The sequence below is a fragment of the Talpa occidentalis genome, unplaced genomic scaffold (assembly GCF_014898055.3).
Source record: "Talpa occidentalis isolate TD23 unplaced genomic scaffold, MPIMG_talOcc4v2.1 talOcc4.6, whole genome shotgun sequence".
NCBI classification, from domain to species: Eukaryota; Metazoa; Chordata; class Mammalia; order Eulipotyphla; family Talpidae; genus Talpa; species Talpa occidentalis.
Genome location: NW_023604972.1, coordinates 28,276,931 through 28,293,547, shown reverse-complemented (window position 1 = coordinate 28,293,547; position 16,617 = coordinate 28,276,931). Strand labels below are relative to the sequence as shown.

The following is a 16,617-nucleotide window of genomic DNA, read 5'->3' as shown; positions in this document are numbered from 1 at the left end:
TAAATATTTATCCTGAAACCAGCATTTGCTCAACTTCTCATCTGAAGAAATGTATAAGTTGAGACCTGGACATCAGTATTTCAGCTTCAGACTAGTAGTCAAATAAGGAAGGAAGGCTGAGAAAGGAGGGAGGGAAAAGTGGAGGGAGAGAGGGAGAAAAGAAGGAAAAAAGAAAAGAAGGCAGGAATATTGGTAAAAAGGAGAATCCTAACATTCATAGAATATACCTATGTAACCTATTCAACACCTTCAACTGAACATTTTCTAAAAACCTCCCTAGTTCTCTAGGGCAAATACTGGCTTAGCATGATGCTTTTATTATGCTAAGCATATAGATATATTGCTGAGATAATGAGACAAGTACATGAAGCTTTGGGAGGGCGGTTAGAGTCAGACTATTTAGGGGAAAATAGGGACAATTTTTTTTTTTTTTAAAAGATTTATTTATTTATTTATACAAGCACTGGGTACAGTCAGAAGCGCGGGAGGGTGAGAGAATTCACCAGAGCCAGAGCAGGGAGCAGAGCAGGCAGAAGGACCGAAGTACACTGCTGAGGGGAGCAGCGGGCGGCAGGAGAGGTCTGCGCGCCATGTGGGACCCTCCTCCGGTGGCCAGGGAGCAGCCGGGGATCGAACCGGCGCTTCAGAGGCTGCGGGCAGCTTCGCAACCCAGCGCTCAACCGCTGCACCACTGGGGAGGCCCGGGACACATTTTTTGACATAATCCAGTCAGGAAAACTAAAACTACTGTCGGTGTTTTGAACAAAGTGAATTTAATGGCGGAAAATGGTTACCTAGATGATGGCAATCAAATGCAAATCAATGAAGCAAGCAGAGTTTAGCAAAAATGAGACACTAGCAACATCTCGACAGCTACAGAGACAACAGGAGGTGATATACTCAGAGTCTAGAACCTACCTCTGACTGTTGGGAGGGGACTATGGAGGAGGCTGTCCCAAAGGAGCAGGAGCCCTCTGAGGAGGACCTGGAGCCACAGAAGAGATTCAACTGATGCCAGGCACAGCAGAAAAAGCAGAGAGAGGGGTGAGAAATGCCTTGACTTCTCCGTTCTTCCCTTCCAGTCTTGCACTAGCAGCGCCCCCCACTCGCTAAACCTACCTAGAAGCCAGAGGGCAACAATCTGGGAAAGGCAGTTCTCTACAATATGCAGCCAAAAGGGAGAAGAACCAGGAATGAATCCAAAAGCAAATAGGCAGTAGAATGACAGACATGTATCTAGAAAGTTACATCATAAATGCTTGTTAAGGAAAAAATCATTGACAGAGGCAGATAGAGGGAGATCGTTGAGGACGAGGAGAAACCTCACAGAGGTGGGATCCAAAGAAAGGACTCAAGTTGGATAAGGATGTATAGACAGCTGAATACTATTAAATGATGCCTAAAGAAATAGGAGTGAAAAGAATGACCATTTGTTAAACATATTTGCTATTGAATGCCCATAATAACTGACAGGCAGGCGTTAACTATTTTTAAGTGAGGTTAAGTAATGTGCCCATGGGTTTGTCCAATTCTCCTGCCTGGCAGGCTGAGAGCCCCCCTCACCCCCAACACAAATGTTATTCCACCCACCCCATCCCTCCCCATGCATATTTTCTATTAGGTTTAGTCTGAGGCACCGGGAGATGAAAGGGTAGGAGGAGAGGGTAGTCGGGATATGCCTTGCTGGTCCCTCTGACAGTAGCTACATTCCCTGAACATGGTGGCCCCTCCTGCTATCTCCAGGTCTCACTGGACTCCACAACATTCGGTCAGCCCTAAGGATGGTGGAGTCTCACTGACACTGGTGTCTGAGTGTCTCAGCATCTCTCACCTGTCCCTCTGACCCTTCCAACACCTAGCATGCCAGCCCTTCAACAGATGTGCAGGGAATTCTGTTCCTTCTGAAATGTGCAACAAAGACTCAAATGAAGACAGAGAAAATCCCAGTCACTGCTGCACCCCAGAGAATATTTTCATCCACATATATTTTCCAAATCACTTATTATTAGAAAGTCATCTATGAATTTGATTTTATAATTTTCTTAGGAGGTAAATCTTATTCAGTGATAATGAGGTAAAAAGTATAGGACTGTGCATTAAGAAACGAGAAGGTGGGAGGAAGGAAGAAAGAACATTTTTGTTTTCTAAACTCTTAACATTTGATCAGCCCAATAATTCTATAAAGTGGGCTGGGAATAAAAAGAATTTTATCCAATTTTCAGAGACAATAGAACTGGAACTCACTGAGGTTATCTTACAACAGAAGCAAAACTAGAACAGACCATTGGTTCTGTGCTCTTCTTTCGTTGTATATTTGTATATATTATAGAAAAAAATGGTGATTAACTGGTGGCTCATTTAATTACCTAAAATATAGCTAAATGCTACTTACCTAAACAAGGTAAGTAAGCAATGCTAAGTAAGTCAGCAATTCTAAGCAATGCTGCTGTTTCCTATTTATTGGATGTAAAGAGATATTTGTGCAGCCAGTAATTTTTAAAATCCTCGTGATTCAGCTAATAGCATGCACAAGAATTCTGTAATTCACTCCTATTATGATTTCACATTTGTATGCCATAAATTTCTAGAAATTGAAATCTCTAAATAGTCACAGTAAGAGTTTTTGTATCTAGCATTGTAGAAAACAAAGGCAAACAAAAATCTGTAACGATATCTTCATGAATTACTGGAACTTGAACGCTCTCTTGTCACTTGTAGGGAGGCCATATTGTTTGTGGACAGGGCTTCTAAGCAGTGAACACAAGGTTGTGGCTCTAAGGCAAACAAGACCATACCAAGCACAGGTGTGGAACATGGCAGATGCTTGATTTATGTTTGATGAATGAATTCTTTTTTAAACTGCCCAACATATCGTACACTTAAGAGTTGTCTGATTTAGCTTAATGATAATGGTCAGTATTAATGGACCACTTAATGTATTCATGTACTTTGCATAAAATAACATATCTCACTTAATACTCATAAGAATCCTATAGAACAAACAGGATTATTACCCCTGATTTGCAGATAAGGAAACTAAGACCCTTGCTAAACAATTTAGTGAAAGACAGGCGAAGAATCAGGAATCAAACCAGAGTGTCTGATTCCATATCTGGCATTCCATGCTCTTAACCACTACACCGTACAGCTTCCCTCCCTCAAGTTACATCACCTTGTTCAGTGTTAGCTGTTGTTGGTATTGCTGTTGTTGTTGTTATTATTATTATTATTATTAAATCAAGTGAATAATAGATAGTATTAATTAAATCAAAGAGTTTTGAATCCAAATTTCCCTCTTCTTTTCCAAACGTTCTGAGGAATATCTTCTAGACTTCTATTCTTCTCAAGTATATTTTTTACATTTCAGGAAAGGTTAGAGGGAGTTGAAGGGGGTAGGGGCATCTAGGAGAAAGGCAAAGGAGAGAAGCAGATTCAACGGTTTCTTGGGTTGAAACCTTGTAATCCTTAAACACAAAAGTACCTGCTTTTAAAAAGACAAATCTGATTCAAGTGCAATTCAAGGTCATTGGAATGATTTTTATGCCTCTACTTGCTACATGAAAATTACTGGGAGAGGGGGCCTCCCCAGTGGCGCAGCGGTTGAGCGCTGGGTTGCGAAGCTGCCCGCAGCCTCTGCAGCGCCGGTTCGATCCCCGGCTGCTCCCTGGCCACCGGAGGAGGGTCCCACATGGCGCACAGAACTCTCCTGCCGCCCGCTGCTCCCCTCAGCAGTGTACTTCGGTCCCTCAGCCTGCTATGCTGCCTGCTCTGCTCCCCGCTCTGGCTCTGGTGAATTCTCTCACCCTCTCGTGCTTCTGACTGTACCCAGTGCTTGTATAAATAAATAAATAAAATAAATAAATCTTAAAAAAAAAAAAAAAAGCAAAGTGGTGGTAGTCTCAGATTCTTTCATTTAAAAAAAAAATTACTGGGAGAAACAGAAGACATTTCTTCAAATACCTTTTTTAAGCAATGTGGACCATCCTTTCTCCAAACCCTACTGATTTCAAAGAAGGCAGGCAAGAGTCAGATTGATGGATTCACATTAAGGATTTGCATTCATTACATTTGGATGGTTTGTTTATCTTACGTATGCTCTACTTACTTCATAAAATATTCAAATAGGCTTTCACAGATCCAAATAATATTGTGAGAAAAAGTGAGGTAACCAAAAAAATAAAGGTAGTAGATATAATTTAGCTTCATTTAGGTAAAACTTACAGTTCAATATTGTTATCCCTCTAATATTCTGTAAGTCATGCTAAAGGCTGAGGCCTCTTGTGTCATTAATTGTGTCCCACTTTACAGCACTGAGACATCACATCAGTGTTTTCAATTATTAGGCCAGAATATTTAGTTTGGTAGAGTATAAACTACGTACTTTTATCTTTGCTTTACAATGTATCATTGGCGTGCTTCGTGATTTACTCAGTTGTAAATGTTATTCTTTGGGGATAAACCCCATTCCCTAAACTTCATGTTTCCTGGATGAGGGACTTTTTAAGAAAATCATTAAGGACCTCTCCCCCCCTTTCCTTTTGAAGAGGACTTTCTTAATTTAATTAAGTTTGTAAGAATTCACTGAAATCCTTGTCTCAAATCTTTCCTCTCCCTTTCCTTGGAACCTACCTAGAGAAAGGGTGTTTTCTGGCATATTTTTTCCACCAAGGGAAGACTTGAGAAGGTCGACTGCTGTTTGGGGGGAGTCAGATCTGTGTGCTGTCCTGGGGTGATGTTGGCAGGTCCATCTGGACACCCTTAAGCCATGTGCTTCAAATAGCTTATCAGATTAAAAGCAATCTCCATTCGCTAGACTCGTCTGCCTACCTCCCAGTCATAGTGAAAACAGGAGGAAAAAAAAGGAATATCATTTAGTGCCCTCCAATCTCACAGTCCTTCCAATTGTAGTAATCCTATGAGAAGGGGGAATCTGGTTGCTCCATAGTTTGGTTTTACCCTGTGGTTCAAGCACTTGTAGATTGTTGGGTCTCCCTACATCCTGGCTATGTGACGCAGCTTGCACAAGTCACCCATCTAAGTCTTGTTCTACTTTCCTTATCAGTAAAATGGGGCTATTCCACCACTTACTTTATACAGAGTGAAGATGAACCTCAGTAATATACTTGGTGCAGCACCTGCACAGAGGTGTTCGCAGCTGCTGACCCACATGGACATCAGGTGCCCTTACCATCACCAACTGTATCCCAGATGTTCCTACGCCCAAATTTTCAAAGCACCAACACGGGGGGAAATATTTGGGGTGGAAAAAGAAGTAAGAAAGATCATCTCATGGAAATGAAAGCAAGGTACTTTCATTTCTTTCTATACTATTAGATAGACTAAAGAGACCCACTCGTGGTTCCCAAAGTGTGTGACAACAAAATCCACCAGTCTGTCCGAGATGTTCACTGTCAGTGTTATGGCTGGTGCAATCTCGCCCTCTGGTGACGGGAGAAGGTGATGCTCTGATTTCACAATTGGGTATCTTGACAAAGCCATGATCCTGTACTCAAATGAAAAGAAACATATGCATGTTTGACGGCTCCACCACACCATGCAGACAGGGCTAAGCAAACGTGTTAAATGGGGATGCGTCACACTACATGCATCCCATTGAGACGCATTTAGAGCAATAATGAGGCACAGAATGCACCTGGCTTGTCGGCTCATTGCATCTCTGCTCCTTAGCATGTCTCGCTGTGGCACTAAGCACCGCACTGTCAAGTCTGTTTTAACATGTGCTATGGAGACATGAACAGGTCATAATTAGTAATACTCAAAATCCATTTTACTTGCATTGTCACTCTGGCGTCATATTTGCATCAACATTTCTTATGTAAATCAACACATTTGGGACTGTACAATCTTGCCAGCAAGGACACAAAGTAAAATTTTTGCAAAATTAGAAAAACAAATTATCTAACAGTTTTTTGCCTCATCTAACAGTTTTTTGCCTCATCAAATTATCTAACAGTTTTTTACCTATCCAACTCAAAGAACTATATGTGAAAAGGATGAGCAGAACTCAGAGCTCAGGCTGCTTCCCTCCCCTGCCTGGATGCACTGCGTCTCCAATCATTTCATGGAGTCCCTCTGACAGGACCATCTCTATAGTGATGACACCTGAATATTCACGCCCATCTTGTCCTTCAGACTTCCCAGTATTTGTCACCTGACTGTCCAGAGGCATCTTAAACTTAGCACATTCTTTCTGCTCTGCTGGTTGTCTTGTCCCATTAAGTGGCATTCTCCTATTGGGCATTTAGGTCAAAATTTTGGATGCTGCCCTTGTCACTTTCTGGCCCCTGACCTCTAATCAACAGTAGATACTGTCAGCTTTGAGCCAAAATAGTTTCTAGATTTGCCCCCTTCTCTCCATGTCCGAGGCTCTGCTATCACATTCACCTGTGCTATTGCATCCACCTCATCACCTGTCTCCCTGCTTCAATTCTTGTGCCCTATGATCTGTCTCCAAGAGCAGCCAGGATGATCTTTTAAAAGTGTAACTCAGATCAGATTGCTCAAGTCTTTAAAATCTAATGGCTTCCATCACACCTGACTTCAGCTGAGGAGTAAGCATAGATTATGGGACTCTCTCAGAGCTCATTTTTCTCTTACTTGTGGTAACATTGGTTTACAACACTGTATATGATTCAGAGGTACAGGATAACACCCTTCAGGTATATGTTACCACAACACACCCACCTCCAATGCCCCACTAACCCTCCATTATAGTCCACTGTGCCCCCTCTCTCTCCACTCTGCTTTCCCTTTCATCTTCCCCCTCTGAAAGCCTCAATTCTACAGTCCTATTTCTAGGGAGTTTTATTGTTTGTTTTATCTCAGATCTCATTTATCTCTGGTTCCTCCTCGATCTCTACATTTCAGGCACACTAAGCCTGATCGCACCTCAGTCGTTGCCCTGGTGGTTCCCTAAGATCTGCACATCCCTGGGTCCTGGATCCTTCTCAATGGAGGTCCTCAGTGAGATCTTCCTGACAATTCCACCTGCAGCAACACTTCCCATTGCCACTGCCACCCAGCTGCTACACTTTTCTACACAGCACTTATCGCTACCTCAAATTATCTTATTTCTGTTGATCACTGTGTATTTTCAATCTCTTCACACTAGAATGTAGGCTCCATGAGGACAGTCTTCTAGGTCAGCCATGCTTAGTGTGGACCTCAACTTTCTACTCCAAGTCTATGCTACTCATCTTTCAAGGCTATATTCAGGATTAATTCCCTAGGCACACTTACCCCCAGGTGTGATCCCTTGCGCTTGGACCAAAGTCAGTATAGAAACCCAACTTCTCCCCTAACCACATGGTTAAGTCATTGTTTCCAATGAAAGGCTTAGAAGCATCGCTCTCCAAAATCGTTATGAAATCTGCACCTGTTCAGGGAAAAAAATGCATAGAGTCATTAACTATAGCAATGCAAAAAAAATTAGCAAAACTAACCCTTTACCTTTACTCATAAATCACAAATTAAGTTATTTTCCAATGAGTCACTAAAATGAAGTGGCTCAATTCTGAGCTATCAAGGAATCTTCTCATATTGTGAATGTAATTCATGGAAGACCTTAAGTAAACCCAGGAAAAGATAAAAGCATAACTTTTCTAAATTTCTGAATATTCTTAACATCTTTTTCTAAAATTTCAAATAGACTTAATGTCTTTCTCAAATAGCCAACTTACCTCAGAAACAACAGAGCAGTACACACTCACACATTATTCCTGGGCAGCACCTCCATGATATTGACACAGAAGATAGTTCATTGGGTTTTTTTGGACCCTGGTCAGATGTGCCTCTAAGGCGGGTAATGAGAGCTAAAAGACTAAGCGCCAAAGACATTTCTTAGAGGCACTAGAATTACATAGACCCTGAGCAATCTCTCTGGAGACCTGCTCATCATCAGGAACAGCCAGAATAGTTAGTGCCTGATGCATCATGTCACACTCGAGTAGGTGGTCTGAGAACCAAACACCCACACACTCTAAAGGATTCTTCCTACAAAGAGGAGCACCCAGGACACAGAAACAAATAAAATTCAGGCTCTTGAAAGCCACTTACTTTTCAAAGGAACATCATTCTGACCCACATTCCCTTTTTTTTTTTTTTTTTTTTTTTTTTTTTATATATATAGAGGCATGTTTTCTTTCTTTCTTTATTTATTTGTTTGTTTTTGTTTATACATGCACTGGGTACAGTCAGAAGCGCGGGAGGGTGAGAGAATTCACCAGAGCCAGAGCGGGGAGCAGAGCAGGCAGAGGGACCGAAGTACACTGCTGAGGGGAGCAGCGGGCGGCAGGAGAGTTCTGCGCGCCATGTGGGACCCTCCTCCGGTGGCCGGGGAGCAGCCGGGGATCGAACCGGCGCCGCAGAGGCCGCGGGCAGCTTTGCAACCCAGTGCTCAACCGCTGCGCCACCGGGGAGGCCCCACATTCCCTTTTTATCTGACATTTTTCTGGTCCCCAACAGTGAGTACCCAAGTGACAGGTGTCAACAGCAGGGGCATCTCTAAGAGCAAAGGCATGACAAGAATCCCCAGTATGAGACTTTGTTCAGAATCAACTGAATTAATTGCTCTTCTAGACAGGTATGGTTGCAGAAGCTTAATCCTCCCGCAGCTGCCCTCCAAAGGAAAAGTCTTCTTAAGAGATTAGTTTATGACCCAGCAATCCTGTCTCCTGTTACTTATGATCTAACACAAAATAAAGGCAACAATAACAAAAGTTCGGAACTAATTGCAACAAGAGGTACCTGTTTGATTGAGCAGTTGTGCTGATCTTTCTAGATTGGACCATCCTTCATTGTCATAGCCAAACCTGAAAGGCCAGATGGCAGCAGAGACCTGTGTGGTTGGTACCTAAGAGAGTGTTTTAATCATAATTTAGCAAAACTTTGAATAATAGCAGTTTCCCTGGCCCAGTTTTCTCCACCTTTCTTTGTCAAAATTCATAGTTCAGCAAAATAATTTCCTTAGACATTGGCCCACATATAAGTCATAAAAATAAGAAGACATAGCAAACTATATGTCATTTTCATAATTAGTCTGTGATCTTCTAGTTCAATCTTAGAAGTTAGAAGGAATGTTTGGAAAGTGAGCATTTATGATAGGCATGGTTTAGAATAGCAAAACAAACAAACAACCTGGCTATTGCCTCAATAAGAAGTGAATGAATAAATAAATGGTGTAACATAAGTATAATGGAAGACCACAGAGCTACCTATTTCCATATGGATGAATCTTAGAGATGATTTTAAGTTAAAAAAAAAAGGACGTTGTAAAATAACTATGTCAGATAAAGTTAAAAAACATGGAAAAAATAATATTGTCTAGGAATATATCCTATGCACCAATAAATGACAATGACAAACACCACATTTAGCACAGGAGTTACCTGCACCAGAGGAGAATGAGATCAGAGAGAGATACATGGAGGCCTTTAACATATTTGTAAAGTGGACTGTCGACTGCCCCCGGGTTTGATATAATGCTAACCCCAGCAGTACTGGTGAGTGCAGGAGGGAGCACAGGCCCCTTGACAGCTCTTTTGTGTCCATGCACTTAGTCAGTACAATGGTATTTGTTCATCTCAAATGAATACTTACAGATCTACAGCAGGATCACCTTTCCTATGAAAGAGTATGGCTGAATTAAGACAAATTCATCACCGAAACTAACATAACAACTCAATGTGGACTTTACAAGTTCAGGATGGAAGAAGGATAAGCAGCAACATTTTATGTAGGAGGGCTATTACTTAACATGAACAGTGAAATATACATGTTCTACCAGCAGTGAGCTGGGCGTTTCAATTTTATATATACAAAGATTATTTGGTTAATTATTCCGTTTACAAAATTGCTCCTTTTAAATCCCTGGATGACTTTCAGTGTCCTCTTCTGATTGGTGTTATGTTGCAATAATAACAACAGAAAAGGGCAAGAGAGCATGTAATGAATTTTACTTATTAAGAAATAGTTGCTGTTTTCTGAATATGTGTCAAGCACTCTGTGAGGTACCGGGAGCATAAGCTCAAACATAAGAAGCATGGCCTCTATCCTCAGTATAGTATAGTTTTATTTAATATAAAAAATTTTGCCTGGTAATACAGATTGCTAAAATTCAAAGTTCACCCACAAATTCTGATATAGCCAAAACTGTAACTCTGACTGCATTACGAAACACATCAAAATTTCTAAGTTTCGATACAACATTGCAATGACTTGCTCTTGCTTCCACCTGCCTTTCCATAAGGAAAGGGCCAATAAAACATTTAAAACTGGGGCCTCCCCAGTGGTGCAGCAGTTGAGCGCTGGGTTGCGAAGCTGCCTGCCACAGCCTCTGCAGCGCCTGCTCGATCCCCGACCACAGGGCGAGGGTCCCACATGGCGCACAGACCTCTCCTGCCACCCGCTGCTCCCCTCAGCAGTGTATTTCGTCACTCTGCCTGCTCTGCTCTCCCCTCTGGCTCTGGTGAATTCTCTCACCCTCCTGCGCTTCTCACTGTACCCAGTGCTTGTATAAATAAATAAATAAATCTTTAAAAAAAACCCAAACATTTAAAACTTTAGGCAGCAAGATGAAAAAGGAAATTATAAGAAACTTTCATGACCCACCAATGTACAAGTGACCTACGATCTGCAAAGTCAAGAATTATCTGTAAGATTTTTCTTGAATCAGGCAATCTCACATTGTTGCCTTCACAATATCTAACAAACAGTACAAAGAAGCCAACTGCAAAATAATTCTATATTTTATAGTTTAGACATGGTAAATTATGGAATGACATAAATAATTCAATACTACACAAACACAAGAAATTTGTTTCTAGTGTATGGATCTCTTCCATACCAAGAACCCAACTTCATAAAATAATTCTACTATGTGATCAGCCTGCGACCTGAGGTTTAAGAAGATGGGGGGCCTCCCCTGGTGGCGCAGCAGTTGAGCACTGGGCTGTGAAGCTGCCCACAGCTTCTGCAGCGCCCATTCGATCCCCAGCCACTGGTGAGGGTCCCACATGGCGCACAGACCTCTCCTGCTGCACCCGCTGCTCCCCTCAGCAGTGTATTTCATCGGTCTGTCTGTTCTGCTCCCTGCTCTGGCTCTGGTGAATTCTCTCACCCTCCTGTGCGTCTGACTGTACCCAGTGCTTGTATACATAAATAAATAAGTCTTTAAGAAGATGGGATCCAGGAACCTTGAGTAATTAGATCCAGGTCAATCATGATGGTGAGGGGCACAAATGTACATATGTATATTTGTCATGCACAACTCTGTATCAAAAATTTTAATTACTTACCCCTTTCCCCAATTTCCGCTCATAGTTTTTATGCCGTAGTCCTAATCCCAATAAGCCCACTCCAACAAGCAACCACAAAACTAAACAGAAAGTAGAGACGCATGTTTAGAAAGTTTGTCATTAAAAAAGGTCATGAAATTATTGACTCTATTAGCCAAGGATTGTGTGCAAAGGAGGAATATTTAACATCCAGGTTTATTTTCATGTGTGGCATGCATATTAAACCCAGATTTTAAAGAATTGCCCTAAAAATGTTCCAAAGACCATGAGCTTGAAGTAAGAATAAGTCACAAATACATAGAAGAAATAATATACAAGAAAGAAAGTTACCATGTGCAGGCATACGCAGGGAAAAAAAAAAACACTGAACAGAATGAAATCCATAAATGTGTCAGATAATAGAAATTTTAGGATCAGAATACAATATAAGCATGCTTAATACAGTTAGAAAAACAAAAGAGTATTCACATAGGATGACTAGAAAATACAAGATTAAATTAATGGTCAGGAAAATTTGTAAGGAAATCACAAAGATTTCTAGAAATAATGTTATATTGATAATTATAATAGGTGAAATTAGAAACTCAATGAACAGGATAAACAGCAGATTAGAACAAAACATTTTGGAAATGCTGCCTGTTGAATCATCTTATGTATGTTAGCAGTGAAACACAACTAAGACAGAGCATTTATGGTTGACATGACAAAATAACAGAGATTTGCTTTCAAATATTTCAGCATTAACATTGTTAACAATGTTGGCAAAATGTTAATTGCTGGAACTGTGTCAAGGGTACATGAGGGCTTGTTATAATTTCATATATGTTTGAAAATTTTTATTTATAATAAAATGTTTTTTATAAAAGGGAGCAAAATTACACTTACAAATTTTCATATATCTTTCACTCTTTCTGAAAAGCACTTTAGGACTGTTTTTTGTTTGAAGAAAGTCAAGGCTTCTCTTAGGACTAAACAGTATATTCAGTCCAATAATTAGCATCACTGTCCCTGTTAAAAGAGAAAATAGTGTATTATTTTTTAATCCAAAAATCATTCCAAGAGCAAGTTCCCAGAATCAAGATTGCAGATAAATGGGCACACCCTGAAAATTCGGTAGTTGAGTTCATTTATGTCAATACTGAAGCAATTACAGTAGTAGTATTTAAATAATGGGACGATCATAAGAAATCAATTTAGGCTCTGGGAACTATGCTTTAAATGAGAGGATGCCTGCATTTTCCAGATAAGAGATTTTTAAAATTTCCTGAGTGTTTCCTAGTTGTTAGCCTGCAAATAGTGTATGTCACTGAGTGTGGACTGGGCCAGGGAGGGTGGATGAATGAGAAAGGAGCCTTTCAACTGTCTAAGGGATACAATCCGCTCTGGTGAAAAGATCTCCAGTGCACCACATTGAGAAGGAGGATATGTAGGTTCTTTCAATGGCAGTGTTTGTGGTAGTAATTCTGGCCTGGGATGTGTGCTAGAACTCCACCTGTACCAATAATACAAGTTGAGCTCTGTTGGGGTGCAGGACCACACAGATTATGAGTTAGGTTTATATATTTCTGAAATTGTAGATAGCAAGAATGCAAAGAGAGGTGTAATTGAACAATACATTAATTTACAAAGTCAAGGAATTGTTGAGCTTAAGCAGAAGGCTAGTTAAAAATGTTATGTGCAATTTCCAGGAAATAGCAGGAAAAACCTAGACAATAAATTTATAACTAGTTTCTTATTTAATATAAGTTTTTTCAATTGTATTAAAGTGACTCTGAACATTACCAATATTACTTTGCTGTTGTACCTTATAATATACTGTCACCATAAAAATTTCCTGTTATGAGCTGTAATAAAGCACTGTTTCTGCAATCCCGTAGGTAGTGGGAAGAGACTCAAAAAACACATCATTTTTAACATTCTAAAGAAATAAACTCACACCTGAGAATGACTCTTACTTTCTCCACATGGCAGATCCCTAAGCAAACTGGAGCAAGGAAAAAGGCAGGGCATTGAACAGGAAGACAGACAGAGTAGGCACACCTGAAAGAAACCAGAAGAAACCCAAAGTTTGCAAAGTCCAGATCACCACAGAGGAAATGAAGCAAGGTATTTCTCTAGTATATTGAAAACTTGGATATTTTCCAGAAATAGCAAAGTTTGTCTTAAAATAGTTCCTGTAATTTAGAATATATCTTCCAAGTCCACCTGTCCTGATACATGTCTGGCTTATGGGTGGAGGGGGGCATGTTTATATGGAAACATCCAGAGCAGTTGGGTATATAGCAAGGGCACCCCTTCTCCTTCATTGTTCTACGGGAAATCAGGAAAGGCTGATTTAGAATGAGACTGACAGCATCACTTACTGAACTTGTGCAGGAGGGGCTATTTTTGAATTGTATTTGAGAGGACAGAGAAATTCCAGAAGGCTGAAGTTCTTGGGAATAGAGTTTGACCAGTGCTCATTCCAGCTATATTTCCATTTTTCAACAAAGGCCTATCAAGAACTCATTTGGGGCCTCCCTGGTGGTGCAGGGGTTAAAGTCTCAGCGCTATCAACTGCCAGCCATTGTAGCACGAGTTCAATTCCTGGCCCAGAAGCTGACCCACATGGCGCAGACCTCTCCTGTCTCTCCCACTGTTCCCCTCAGCAGTGTATTTCAGTAGATCTGCCTATTCTGCTCCCCACTGTCTCTGGTGAATCTTCTTACCCTACCACACCTCTCTCAACCTCCCACACCTCCCACACCATACACCCCAGTTCTTGTATGCATAAATAAAAATAAATCTTTAAAAAAAAAAAAAAAAGAACTCTCTGGTCAATACTAGGTCATGGGCCTAGAGCTAAGGGTATGAATGAGTAGTGATGACCCCTGTTCTCAAAATTCTTACAATCGGTTCAAGGAGACGGAAATATGACAGATTATTGCAACATGTGTGATATAGCTATCTAACTTCCCCCACTGCGCTATAGCTCCAGGTGGGCAAGGACTTTGTGTCTCTGAAGCCAGGAGCCCCTGGCACTGTGCCTGAAACATAGTAGGCATGTCATAATATTATTTTTTTAAGATTTATTTATTTATGTATACAAGAACTCGGGTATACAGGCCAGAGATGCAGAGGGTGAGAAGATTCACCAGAGACAGAGTGGGGGACAGAACAGGCAGATTGACTGAAATACACTGCTCAGGGGAGTAGCGGGTGAGATAGGAGAGGTCTGCTGCACCATGTGAGTATCTCCCTCGCTGGGGATTGAACTCATGCTACAGTAGCTGTGGATAGCTTCATAGTGCTGTGTCTTAACCCCTTGTTTCACCATGGAGGGCCTGCCATAATATTTTTCATGAATAAAGGCACAAATGAAAAAATGAATGTTTGAACAAGCAAGAACTGGTTCCCCTTCAAACACACAGTCTTCTCATTTTTCAGAGAAGCATTTGCATTTTTTACTTAAGCTAAAGTGATAGGCAGCATCTGATTTGCATGAGCCTGGGATACATCAGTAATTTCATAATTGCCATAAAACAGTTTTTAAATTATTAAAGTAAGCTAAGTTTATGAAATTTTAATTTTGCAACATAAATCCATAGCCACTGAAATGGAAAACATATTTATCCTGTGATTTGGGAATTTATCATTTTTGCTGTGATTCATATATGTAAACTTTATTTTATTGACCAAAATATGGTAAATACGGTGGTGGGTGTGGTGTGACATATACAGGTGCCAAGGTGAGAAACTGGACACCTGAAACCTACACGTATGTTATAAACTGATGTTATCACAATAAAAATAAAAAGAAAAAAAACACATTCGAAGTAATCTTTAAATAAAGTCATTTAGGTAGTAAAAAACACATATGGTAAATAAAAGTCATAGATAAAAATTTAGGAGACCCTCCCCATTATAATTCCTATATTTATATTTATGGGCTTTACCATTAAAAAAGCAACATGAGCACGTGACCAGACTTTCCCCTACGTATCTTGTAATACAAGTGTTGCATAGTGTTAATGCACACTTTGTGATGTATTAAATTTGTTTTTTCACAATAAATTCACTTTAAAGACCTTTGTAGTAATAAATATTACTGAAACTCACCAATGAACTAAGACATTTGTTTGTAAGTAGTAATTTCAATATTCCTCCAGTTGTTTTTTTCTTACTCAAGAATTAATTTTAATAAGAAAGAGAAGATCATCCTATTTATCACCACCCTTCCTGTGGTGTGCTAAGTCCTAGTCACTTCGGATGGGTGTTTTCCCCCAGTTACTTTAATCCAGAACTTTCACATGTACTCACCCAAAAGCACATCAGATCTTTCTCGAGCGTAGACACCACCTGGGACAAATTTAAAAGCCGTGCACCACGCACAGAAAAATGTTTCTAGAACATAAAATGTCATGGCAACAGTCATCGTTTTCCCAGGGTTTGACCCTGAGCTAATAAGATGTCCAAGCACCTGAGGCCACATGGATGCCGTGAAGAGCGCGAGCACACAGCCAGACATGGCAGCTGCCCACCTGGGCAGGTAGAGGAGACCGGCAGCCGAAGCCGCTCCTATTTGTGAGAGAGAAAGGAAAAGCATAAGACAGATAAACAGTAATAGACTCTTCCATTTTCTTTTAAAAAAAAATAAACTTACAGGATGACTGACTTTTAACCATTTATACTGCCCAATCTCCAGACTGATGAGAAACTGAGTCCAGCAAGTTAATAGGATCTGTTCAAGGTCACACAGCTGGTTACTGGAGGCAGAATGTAGGTCTAGTTAATCTCAGCCCAAACTATTCCTTCAGGAAGGGTAGGGGTGGGAAAGCACTTTTAAGTTACTTGTTAAGGTCCTAAGAGCAATAAAAACTGAAAAATATGAAGCTGTAATATAAAAATTATGTCATTTGGGCCTTCCCAGTGGCGCAGTGGTTGAGCACTGGGTTGTGAGGCTGCCCACAGCCTCTGCAGCGCCAGTTCGATCCCTGGCTGCTCCCTGGCCACCCGAGGAGGGTCCCACATGGCTCACAGACCTCTCCTGCTGCCCACTGCTCCCCTCAGCAGTGTACTTTGTCAGTCTGCCTGTTCTGCTCTCTGCTCTGGTTCTGGTAGATTCTCTCACCCTCCCCCCTTTCTGACTGTACCCAGTGCTTGTATAAATAAATAAATAAATCTTAAAAAAAAATTATGTCATTTAATTTTTCCAGTTGGAGGTAGGACATAGTAAACATGTTGAGTCAATGTGGTTTCTAGGACATAGAAGTGGACTTTTGCAGCCTCAATCTCAAAAGAAGATGTAACTGAGATAACATCA

The 16,617-nt window shown here is 40.7% G+C and overlaps 1 protein-coding gene across 1 annotated transcript in view; it reads right to left on the bottom strand.

Annotated features, from left to right (window-relative positions):
• CWH43 (cell wall biogenesis 43 C-terminal homolog) overlaps positions 1–16,617 on the bottom strand; it is a 54,251-nt gene that overhangs the window by 18,603 nt on the left and 19,031 nt on the right. The window contains exons 7-12 of the mRNA XM_037529420.1: positions 15,615–15,872; positions 12,201–12,323; positions 11,316–11,395; positions 8,767–8,872; positions 7,261–7,396; positions 5,354–5,503 (exon numbers count right to left, since the gene is read on the bottom strand). Of these exons, the coding sequence (XP_037385317.1) occupies positions 5,354–5,503; positions 7,261–7,396; positions 8,767–8,872; positions 11,316–11,395; positions 12,201–12,323; positions 15,615–15,872 (853 nt within the window). The remainder of the gene's footprint in view (positions 1–5,353; positions 5,504–7,260; positions 7,397–8,766; positions 8,873–11,315; positions 11,396–12,200; positions 12,324–15,614; positions 15,873–16,617) is intronic.